This window comes from Bombus pascuorum, chromosome 2 (genome assembly GCF_905332965.1).
Source record: "Bombus pascuorum chromosome 2, iyBomPasc1.1, whole genome shotgun sequence".
Taxonomy (NCBI): Eukaryota; Metazoa; Arthropoda; class Insecta; order Hymenoptera; family Apidae; genus Bombus; species Bombus pascuorum.
This window is the reverse complement of record NC_083489.1, coordinates 8,950,527-8,962,535: the sequence shown is the minus strand read 5'-3', so window position 1 is coordinate 8,962,535 and position 12,009 is coordinate 8,950,527. Positions and strand designations below refer to the sequence as shown.

General features: G+C 47.7%; 2 protein-coding genes across 2 annotated transcripts in view; both read right to left on the bottom strand.

The window, feature by feature from the left end:
* LOC132904542 (N-acetylgalactosamine kinase) overlaps nt 1-12,009 on the bottom strand; it is a 347,354-nt gene that overhangs the window by 228,909 nt on the left and 106,436 nt on the right. The gene's annotated exons all lie outside the window — the stretch shown is intronic.
* The window catches only part of LOC132916367 (Iroquois homeobox protein 6a-like), a 32,299-nt gene continuing 27,595 nt past the window's right edge, over nt 7,306-12,009 (bottom strand). The window contains exons 4-5 of the mRNA XM_060976284.1: nt 9,423-9,727; nt 7,306-9,275 (exon numbers count right to left, since the gene is read on the bottom strand). Coding sequence (XP_060832267.1) covers nt 8,353-9,275; nt 9,423-9,727 — 1,228 coding nt within the window. The 3' untranslated portion in view covers nt 7,306-8,352. The remainder of the gene's footprint in view (nt 9,276-9,422; nt 9,728-12,009) is intronic.

Sequence of the window (12,009 nt, the reverse complement as noted above, 5' to 3'; positions counted from 1 at the left end):
GAAATAACGTGGAACACGTAATAATTTTCAACATTTACATACTATGCTTGTAATAAAATTAGAACTTTATACCCAACGTGTAACCAATTCATCTACCGAAACTCGTTAAACGCGACATAAATATATATTCGTTGATGCAAATTACTCGTAAATGAAAGTGTGTGAAATAAGGTATACTAATAAATTGCAAGATCAGAAAGTAAAAAGAGTCGCTCTTAAAAGTAATTTATATTTATATTACGTAATTTATATTACGTACTTGAGAGAAAAAAATTTCTTCTACTTCCAACCTCATAAAGCTACCCATTTCGGTTTATATTGGCAACTTAGCAACACCCTATATATTCAGTAGCGAACGACTCGTAAATCGCGTTCCCCCGACTCTGATTCCGAAAGCATTCGAGGAAGCCACATAGAGCTACGCATCAACGTTCATCTCGGACGATTAAATAAGTCATATCGTCGCGGTCCCTAATGAAGCGCCGCGGCATCCTCGCGCGTCGTTCGACGTCGTCTGACGCGGTCCTCGGCCAGCGGAGAGCCAGCTTCTTTTTCCTGCTGCTCCCATCTTCCAGCCTGTCGAGAGGTCCGTGCCTTCTCTGCCTGGCCGCGTGCTCCAGACGCAGTATTTATAAACAAGCAGGAGAGCACGCAGCCCGAGACAGATCCGTGGAAAGAACCTACAGTATGTTGATTTTTGTTCTTCGTTGCAAGCTGCGATACAGAATCGATCTGTTCTAATCGACGATATTTGAATTGGCAAACAAATTTTCTCTCGCCCCGTTTAAGGCTAGAATTTCTCTACACCAAGTTAGTTTGCATAAAATTTTTTAGAAATCGACTATCGTATTAAATACGGCGACAAGTTGATTTCTAATAGATAAAAATGACGTTTCTATCAAAGAATGGAACATTCACGAATTTCTATTATACCATCGTTTAGAAATAATCTTATTTCAATCTCGATTGAGTTCTCCAGATAACAAATGGATTCTCCTTTCTGGCATCGGAATAATCATCTCGACAATTACGATTACGCAATGACGTAAACTAGTTATCGCTGTCGGTCGTTAATTCATCTTTCAACCGTCGGCCGTGTTTCCATCGGAATTCCGTACGGAGACAGGCCGTTAACCGCTTAAAAATTGATTCTATAGCAGCGGCAAGGCGAAGTCCGACCGTCCTCTCACGTTCCTCTCTAAACTGTAGCCGCTTTGACAGACTGGCGGCTGGCGTGAAAACGCTCGCCAATTAACCCGCGGTGAATTATGCACCGCCCCTTACCCACTAATTTAGTAGGTGACTTATGTCGTACTTGCCAGCCGACAAGCCCCGGACGAATTCGAGTACCTCGCTGAACGGTAAGCTTCCTTCTGCTTCTTCTTTTTCGTTCTCTTCTCCTTCTTCTTCATCGTCGTCGTCGTCGTCGTCGTCGTCGTCGTCGTCGTTGTCTACTTCGTCGTGCTTCTCTTCTTCTTCGTCTTCGTGGTCGTCTTCTTCTTCTTGCGGTTGATACTCCTCTTCTGTCTCTCCGGCTCGATCGCTCGACGACGAGAAGCGGCCTCGGTGTCGCCAGCAGCCGGACATCCGGCAACTCGCGAGCACTCCTTTGAAGTCTTTGAGCGACCGAATTCGCGGGATCGTACGCCGAATGAAATATCGCCGTGGCTCTTTCTACCCGTCGAGCTTCCAGCGAATCCTTAGCCCGGATATACGTCGAGACCCGCTTACCGGGGATTACTTAGTTTCTCCTCGCAATCGGTTTATTGCGCGACGAACCAAGACCACGGTCTTTAGTCGCGGCTCCTCTACAGCTTCCGAGAAATTTGCTCGCCTTTTTTGTCACAGCTACTTTCATCGAGAGATTTTTTTCTCCCTGTTTCACGCCATCAAATTTCTATCCGCAGTATTTCTGTCTAAGTGTGACAACTCCAAGTATTAGAAAACAAATAAATATTCGTTGTAATACTCTTAATTCTCGCGTAAGTACTCAAAATGCCGTGGTTGTCCAACAACAGTGTAACTAAATTTGAAGATTTAAACTTTGGCTAAAAATACTGAAACGACGAATGTATTACAGTCAAGTACCATGTTACGAAAATCCATCTTCAGATTTGCTAAGTATATCATTTCCAAGGGTTGTAAGCAAGCAAGGGTTTCCTGAAAATTCTCAAAACGTGATCTCGCGAGTAAAAGTCGATCGGTTTCCATTCGGAACTGTGGCGAGCGAACGAAAAGACGCGGTGGAAGGGAACAGACACGCGACTTTTTCATGTAATCGCGCAGGAAGTCGAAGAGTTACTGCCTGCCGTCGGTATTCGGCCATACGATGGTTTATTCAGGAACAATAGATAGCCCCGCGCAGCATCCGGGACCTACGTCGAAGAGGAGCGGCCGCATCAAACATTCGATATCGGGGCCACAAATCGGGAAGCCAGACGTCGACGATATATTATGATCGTCGCGGACGTCCCCGGTGTTCTTTACCGATTCAACTGCTGTTACTCGAGCATTCATGTCGAGGAAGACGGAGAAGAGAGAGAGAGAGAAAAAAAAAGGAAGAAAAGAAGGAAAAGATCCGCGAACTTGTTCTCGGAGGTTTCCCTATGGCCTGTTTATTTCATATTGCGTTCAACGTCCTCCAGATCTGACGAGGAATCTTGTATCTGACTCTGGCTTTGCAATTCGTATCGTCGAGCAATTGTGCAATCGCGATAACTTAATCTCCGATACTCGAATACGGAACAATTCCTGAACAATGCTGTTACGTCATTTCCACGCTTGATAATCTAGGATAAGATAATAAATAAACGTTTCATTATGTAAACTGTACGATTCTCTGATATGCATCTATTGGCGATGAAATTTTTCCAGATAACCGCTCCTTGGCGGAGAATGGCGGCTCTTGCACAATCGGTCTAATATTTTATATTGATGAATCTTTTCAATTTTCCAATACCAATAAATTTGCACGATCGTACCAAGTTTTGTAACGAAGCAAATAAAGTTTTACAAGTTGATGATCATTGTGCAAGAGAATCTTGAAAGACGAGGATCGATAATATTCTCATTTTCGACTGGGATTGATTACTGAATGAATTACAGATCATAGAACTTGCGTAGACGTTAGACACAAAGTCCACAGCTGAACCTGAGCGACGATGAATCTTCAAAAAAATGTTCTGGCCAGATTCGTAGAAGCGACAGGTAGCGAAGAACGAGAGGCTCGTAAAATTCGGATTTGCCTGGCCGCGGCGGTCGTTAAGAGAGAGAAATTCAAAACCGTGTTGCGATGGTCTCCGCACGATCTGGCTTCGGCCGCGGTGCCCTTTTCCACCTTGCCCCTCGGTTCTTCGACGCGATGCTCTTCGAGAGTAATCTACACGGTCGCGGGGACGATCTATCACTCGTACAACGAAACTTTGACGCGACGTCAAAACGCGGGCCCGTTAATTTTTCATGTCGTTTCACCCGGAACTCACGCCGTAACTGCAGCGTCCCGCCCCCTTCGCAGCCTGATGCGCGTCTCCTCAACGCTGGTCCAGCAAGTTGTTTCGACGTCGCCATTCATTATTCACCTCCTACACAGCCACGCTACCTTTCGACACACGGCACGCAGTTGCGCGAGAATACGACCAGGGAAAAGGGACGATCGTGTGTTTTACAAAAACAGCTCAACTTCGTTACAACGGGGTTGTTTCTGTAAACGAGAGACACGCGGTGTTGCAGTTGACGGAAACTCGACTTGGTCGTGGATCACTTTTGAACTTTTAAGATCGTTCAAATGGTGAAAAGTTGTAGAAATTGGTCTTCCGTCGAGTGGAAATTATTTTGCAAAATTATGTTCAGGATTACGTGTGGAATATTCATGAGACATTGAACAAAATTGAAAAGGACAAAATTAATTACAAGAAGATACGACTGGGCACAACGAGAATCGTTCTAAGATTGCTTTCCAATTTTTCCCGTAATAAATGGCAAAAGCTATCGCTTTCACCAAACCGCTTCAAGTTCAAAGAGAAAGCGGGTCCCGGGGGATTCGCAGCGTCACCGAGTAGAGACTTCAATTAAACCAACGTAATAAAAAAAAAGTTGCAAAGTCGCGGAAGCCTAATAAAAATCTTTTCCCGCCTACGACTCCGTTAATTACCATAAGTTAATTACAACGACGTGAAAGCAGAGCCACCCCCTTGCGTCAACTTGCCAACCTCCGCTCCGCTCCCCTCGTCTAAGCCTAGTCTTGTATATGTATCGTATATATATCCGTTAGCTACCACCACTATTGCCACCCCCTTTGCCCACTTTCGTCATATTTACGAGGCGAACTTTGCTTTAAGCCTGCCGATGTTTTAACTTTATCGCGACCGAAGTATGATTTTACGAGAAGCCCGCGGGCTAAATATGCCCGCGTCGTAAAATTAACGGCGTTTCCATAAAGGAATCCGGTGTGCTTGCGTTAAAACTCGATAAAAGCCAATAAAGCATTGCCACGGAGAGCGCAGTTTAGTATAGTTTATCGTCCTTCCCCTTCACGAACTCTCACGAGCTGGTGTCCACAGTTAACCGGTGCCAACCTGCGCCCATTTGCAGCGTTCTCGGATAAGACTTACGAGGATTCTAAGGAAGGAGAGTTCGAGGACCTCGCGACCTACGGATCCCGATCCTCCGAGACCCGGGAGGATCTGGTCCCTGCGCTGTTCGCGAGGAGCCAACGACCAGCTGTTAATTTTTATTGGCTCCGGTTCGAATACGAAAGTTATCGTATTCCTTGCTATTACCTCGTACGAAATCTGTTAAATCTCGGGGAACACTGCATATCCCGTATCTTTAAAATCCTGCGCCAATATATCTGGGATAAAGTTCTATTTGCTTTTATAAAGTAAAGTGAGCGCAAAATTTGCGATGAATCCTATCGAGGGCAATGTTACGTAGAATTTGTTAAACTACTAGGAAACAATTAACTACAGAAAACATTACCGTGAATAATTGCGTTAAGGGAAAATTTGATTGAATAAACCTGCGCTCTTAAACCCGAAAAACCTTGCGTTAGAAACTTTGCAGAAGAACCGTAAGACGCGATCGGTCGGTCGCAGGTTGTAGAATCGTCGCACGCATCGAAAGTTCGCACAGTGACCACGACGTACACGTAAGATAAGTGTTCGATTATCGTCTGTTCGTCGGGTAATGCCACTAAAAAACAGCATCTCCGTTGGTCGGCAGATAGTGTTGTCTCGGGTTAGTACTCGACGACACGATCATTTTACAACTGAGCTACTATATATTGGTAATGGGTCGGCTTTATCTGGTAACTCGGTCCTCTGTCCCGTGGAAACGTTGCCTTAGACTTCTATCCCCCTCGTACGTACACACCTGCATTTTTGCACATCGGTATCTTTATGGTAACATAAAACGGGTTTACCGAGCAATTTAAATGCCGTTCGTCGCATTAACCGCGCGCCTTAATAGATACATTTTTGTAATTCTAAAATTAGACGCTCCACAGTGCGAGCGAAGAAGAGTGAGCAATGCGCGCCATGTAATCGTACGTACCGACAAATTAATGTTACTCGTTAGATTCCCTGCAAAGCATGTTCTTCGAAGTTTCTCCGTGAAAAAGATAAAAAGAATATCGCGGGAAATATAATTAAGGAATCGAATCGTATCAAGGTTCGGTAATACTTGGCGATCGCGCAACTTCTTCCATACTTTAAAAGCTTGCGACGTCCATTTCGTTGCAATACTCCAAGCATCTGCCCTGTTTACCATGAACGAGAATACTCGTCCAATTTTCGTAAGCAATGCACGCAAAGGCAAAGGCGAAGAAAGAGCGAGTGTCGTAGCGAGCAGAGAGAGCCGAACGGAAAGGGACACGAACGTCCACATAACTCTGCGGGATCTAGCGAGCGGGGCACGGAGGCAGGACCAGCACAACAACCCTTTGAAGGTTTATGCCGATTCAGGAACGAGTTGATTCATGAAGACGGGATGGACCTCCTTGGGATCCGCGGCTCGGTGCCTCCAAGGCCGTGGCGGGTGGTCCCGCGGCTTGATTTCTTGTTTCCTACACCACGCTCGATCTGGCCTGCGTTCTCCACTATTGCTCTCTCGCTCGAACTCGTCGAAGAACGCGACGGAAGAACGGATCGAGCACGGTCGTAGGACAGTGACAGAGAGAACCAACGACGAGAGAGGGCAAAAGAAGGGAACGAGGCCGGCATTCCCCGCTGTTGCCCGTATACCTATAGCGATTGTCGATTTAAATGTTTACTAATAACCAAGCTTGTCCCGCAACCACCCAGAAGTCGGTCGCTTTGCATTTTTATAAGTACATCTTACGGCCGGTTCCGAGAACGAGAAGACGTTTCATATTCATCCGCCGATGCTGCCGTCGCCGACCGACTGTCCTCTCCTCTCCGTGATACGAGGAGGATTCCTTCTGGCGCGTATTGTCTCTCTGCTCTCGATGCATTCGCCCACGATTAGCCAGCCACCGGTATAATCGTTCGCGTTCCATCGTTACTCGTCCGTAAGTCGGATCGTTAGGACGAACGATCTGTTTCGCTGAACGTTGGAGGTATACGCGAGAACACGTTGAGTAAATTCTTCGTTTCCTTTGTACGCAGCTTTGGTTAGTTTAAAGTGAATTATCGACAAGAAATTATGTAACGGTATCTGGAAAACTGCTCACCTTTCGCCGATATACCTGCAGGTATCCTTCGTAGTTTCTTCTCACAGATCAAGACAGCAATAGGGGATCGAATGATCGATCGAAGGTACAAGGGATGGATGGGTCGATAGGGAGGAAGAATGACGAAGGCTTTGAGACGTGTTGTTTTTTTTTTTTATAATGATTCGTTTATTGCGAAAGGACACAGTCTGCAAGCCATCTGCCAATGTGGCATCAACGAGCTCGCGTGAAATTTTGGACAAGAATGACTAAAAGGTGATGGCGATCGTTCACTCTCGACATGACATGATATGTTGACAGTCGCTGCGCCCTGCGGCTGTCGCGTCTCGTTTAACGAGAACAGCGCGAACCTCCGACGTAGTATCTCCGAGTACATTCGTATTTTTCCCTTTACCTTTCTGGAAAAGCTGGACACACACACCACCCTATGTCGCGGACAGATCGGAGCGCGACACAAGTTCCAAGTTCTGTCAGATTACGGGCGGAGTCGGGCGTGTTCGACGATAGAGCGTCGCTTGCGAAATCGACCGAAACAAAAGAAAGTCGGAGATAGGAAACGAATAAAAGAAAAAATAAAGGGAAAGAAGGAAGAAAGAAAGAAAGAAAAACGCGTGGCGAACGATGCGTCGTCGATTATTATTATCACGATCTGCGACGGTTTCTCCAGGATTCGTCGTCGCGCTAAAGCGCTCTCGAGCAATAAATAAATAATACTTACGTACGGAGAAACTCAGGCGCAAGACGCACGCTTTCAACGTGGTTTTCCTCGCACGGGTTGTGCTCCTCCGTAATCTGTCACAGTAATCAACGATCTATACCCCGTCATGATCGACCGAGTTGACGTGAATCGATAATGTTATAATAAACATCGCGATAACAATAATAATAATCCATAATAATAATAATAATCCATAATAATAATAATAATCGTCTTCGTCGTTAGTATGAATTATGATCTCCAATATTATAATAATAATATCGTACCTACTCTACATACAATACATACACTGGCCGGACGCTCTCTACTGGGCCCTCTCTACTATTTACAAACGCATAAATAATTATTAATTATTATCGTGTATTTATATATATAGTATTCTTTATGTATAATATTACTGTATAGTAGACACGCCTAGGATAGTGTATCTTTTTTCTTCGTATTTTTTTGTCTTATTTTCCTTTTAAACCGCGATTAGCTGCGCTGCTGCTCTACGGAAGAGATAAACGAGCCTACCATTCCAACTTCCCATCTTTTTTTTCATCTTTCATCGATCGATTTCCAACCTTTCTTTCTCTGCTGTCCCGTTCTTGCTGCGGACAGAAGAAAAATTCGCGACGAAGGACGAGAGAAAATAGGAATCAAGGAGAGAGGGACAGGATATACCAAAGGACCGAGGGAAGCGAAAGGAATCCAAAAGGCGAAGAAGATAATGTGAGGAGACAGAGACTAGGAACGGTGGAGAGAGATCAGGGACTTGAGGGGCAGTACATATCATGTATCTCGTTCCGACGTTCTTCGTTCAGTTACTGTACACTAATTACAAGAATGTAGTCTCTGATTATTATTGTCATACACACCACACAACGCGCGAACGGCTGCGCGGCGAACCGTCCCTCGAAACTTCGATTAATAGTAATTAGTCCATTGTCTCCGCGCAGGGGAATCACACTCGCCCCGGTGACTTGAGCTCCTGCGTAGACGGCAGGCTTCCGCTCGGATGGGGCGACATATCGGACCCACCGGAGGACGTCGTTGACGACGACGAGGGAGACAAGCCCGAAGTCGCGGTGGTCAGAAGCACGCCGCCTCCACCGGGGACACCGCTAGCCCCGTTGATCGAAAAAGATTTAACATTACCACTCGCTGATACAGCCGACGCGGAGGTCGTCAGTATACTGGGAGCCGTGGAAGGAGGCATCACCCCACTCAGACCGCCCAAGGTTCTCGAATAAGTTTCCAACAAGGCCATATCTCCGGATCCAAGGTGAGAAGCACCGTAGAGGTTTCGGTAGAAATCCGGGTGCCGAACGAACTGCGTTCCCGAGTGCATAGCTGGGTGAAGAGGATGATGAGGTGGCAAACGACTCGCCAGAGGGCTCACCAGTTTTCCGCCACCGCCACCTCCACCTGCTACTCCACCACCACCTCCGCCGCTTCCGCTATAAGGAGACGAGAGACCAGTCATCGCGGTCGGTGTAGGACTCTGCTGTTCACCGTCCTTGCTCGCCATGTCGGCCAAAGACCAGATCCTCGGTTTCGTGGTGACCCCACTGCCCGTAGACGACGCGGTCGTGGTCGGTGGAAGATGACTACTGGGCGGCGTGCTTTCCGGGGAAGGATGGCGCAGCAGTCGACCATGAGACGACGCAAGATACGCGGGATGCTGAAGCTGTAACGGATGCCTAGGCTCTCTCTGATCGTATAGGCACTCCGGGCTATCTGGACCGCTATCTGCTCGCGACTCGCTCCATTCGCTCTCGGTTCTACCTTGGACACCGGTGGACCCACCGCTAGTGCCAAGAGGGTCCATCCGATGGGCAGGTCGCTCTCCGTCCTCGCTTGATCCGGTACCCGAATCCTTTGAGTCTGTGGCAGAGAATAGGATTTGTCTTTGGGCAATGAAAGGGAAAAGGATTGTCGGGAGGCTACGCGTTTTGTTGGCAGTAAAAAAGGAATGTATAGAATCGATGAAAAGGTGGAGAAAGGTAAGCGGATGTTTGCCGTGGTTCTTACCTAGCCGGTCTTTCTCGTCCACGCTCTTTCTTCCGCTGTCGTCGTCTTCGTTGTTGTTGTCCTCGTCCTCGACCCTATTCCTCGGCTCCCATGTCATCTTGTTCTCTTTCTTCAAACGTCTCCGCGCATTCGCGAACCACGTAGACACCTGAGTCAGAGTCATCTTCGTGATAATGGCCAGCATGATTTTCTCGCCCTTTGTTGGGTACGGATTCTTCTTATGATCGTTCAACCAGGCCTTTAACGTACTCGTCGTTTCCCGCGTCGCGTTTTTTCGTCTGGCGCCATTTAGATCCATCCCATAACTGAAACAGATCAAAGTAGGCGGCTGTTCAGTATCAAAGCCCATCGTCTTGTCCCCGTTTCGCGTTAAACTTTGTTTTCCTTTTCGAAAGATCAGTGATATCCTCCTGTAAAATCGAGAAACCTATACGGGATTAAACACGTTTCACCGGCCAATACTAAGAGGAAACTCGAGGCAACGAATCGAACAAAGTCTTTAACAGGAACCACTCGTTCATCTTTTTATTAAATTCTTCGACATCGGTCGCTTTCATCGTCGTACGATGCACGTAACCCGGATGTAAGACGGTCGGGAACGTACACAGGTCGCGATACGTTATACGAGTGAGTTGGATAACAGAGACACATTGCGGGGAAAGAGGGCAACCGGAGGAGGAGGAGAAACGTAGAAGAAGAAGAAGAAGGCAAAGCCTCCGGTGGAAGCTCGTGTCGGGAAACTTATCCAATCGTGAGGCTCGTTACGCCTCCCCCCGAGCTCGGTATAAAAGTCCGAGTCCTGCTCGGTTAGAGGAACGATATAAGCGGGTAGCTACTACTTTCATCCCGAGAGCAGATCTCTATCTAACGGTTTAAGCTCCTTCCTTCCATCGCGGTCGTAGAGGAGTGGAGTGGAAAGGAGCGTAGCAAGAGAGAAAGAGAACACGATTCGTTTCGTCTCACCCTTCGGTGCGCCTCGCCCAGACCGTCCGGAGCGACCGACCCCCTGGGATCCCATTACTAAAAGACTAACCCTTATCAAAGATTAAACTTCGGTATAACTGCTGAATCGACGGGATCGAAATTAAATTTTCCAGCGGCGAGCACGGCTGGGAGATGCTTACTCCCTTCTTCTTTTTCCTTCTTTGCTCGGCTCTTGGCATTTTTCCTTGTTCCACCCCTTGCGACATCTCGACATCTTTTCCGACGTTGCGGTCTTCCGCTCTGTGTTTCTTTATTTTCTCTCCTCTGACGTAAACGGATGAATATATTTTCTTAAGAGTTTTAACGTATCTTCTCTCTTTTCTCAGAACATACGAATTGGATAAAATTTAGGAAACTCCTACCCACGTAAAATCCACCCTCGGCGCAAAAATACGAAACGACGAGATACCGTTAGTCGAAATCCCAATAGACTCGACACGGAAGCGCACCTTCGTCGACGGCGATGCCCCGTGACGGGCAACCGCCATTATTGAGCTTTATTTTCACCCTCTTTCGTTCCAGCGAGCTGGGAAGAAGATACGGGGGAAGAAGAGAGGCAGGCGTGTGTGGACGCGCGACTGACGTGTCGGCGGATCGAGCGGGTTGGGGGAGATGGTCGCGACGGGATGAGATGGGAAATTAATAAAACTGTCACTTATCTGCCCCTCCCCGGGGCAGGGCTACACGCGCTATCTGCCGTCTCTTCTGTCTTCCTTTCGCCCCTATCTTTCCGTGCCGATTGTGTTCACTTCGCGGCCCCATCTGTCTCTCTCTTCCAGCGCTGTACCGAAGTCTGTACGCGGGATTCGCAGCAGCTGAAACGAGGCGCTAAACATTTCAATTTGACATCACAGCCGCCTCCGCGAGAGTGTAGATGTAACGTGGTCGTTCGCGAGTGTGCGCACTCATACACGCGCGTTTCTCCCAGGATACGCTCAATCCTCTTTGTTCTCTAGGCTATCATATCCTACGTTCTGTCCTATCCTATCCATCCGGCAAAAGCGTCGAGGGTCGAAGGCTCGTACACGCGCGCAAAGAGAGCGAAAGAGTGGAGACGGCAAACGGGAGAAGCAGGAAGAGACGGAGGAGGAGAGAAGGAGGCGAGAGAGGTGGGCCAGAGCACGGCGCGGCGTACCGGTGATACAGAGAGGAGCAGGAAGATAGAAAAGTGGCGAGAGAAAGAGAGGCGAGGATGGCTTAACTCCGGTCTGTTTGCGAGGAGCAAATGGCGTTCTGCAGTTATTTTAAAATTCAGCCGGTGGCAGGGGGTGCGGATCGGATTAAAAAATCAGAGTGGAAGCTTGTTTCTCATGATAACAGCCAGCCGCCCCCGAGAGCGGGAACTGCTGCTGCTTTCTACCGATTCCGTCTCCCTGCCAGCTACTGCCAACCCCCCGCGTTTGTCGAGCCTCTATCTCTCCGCCTCTTCCGCGTCCATTCGTCTCTCTCTTCTACATTTCGTTTCTCTGTTTCCTTTTCCTCGTGTGTGCCACAGCGCTCCAACTTTTTCCATCTCTTTCCACACGACGCGACGCTATGCGACGCTTCTCTGTAACGCTTCTCTTCCAATCTGTCTCTCGCTCAGCCTCCGGTATCGCCATAC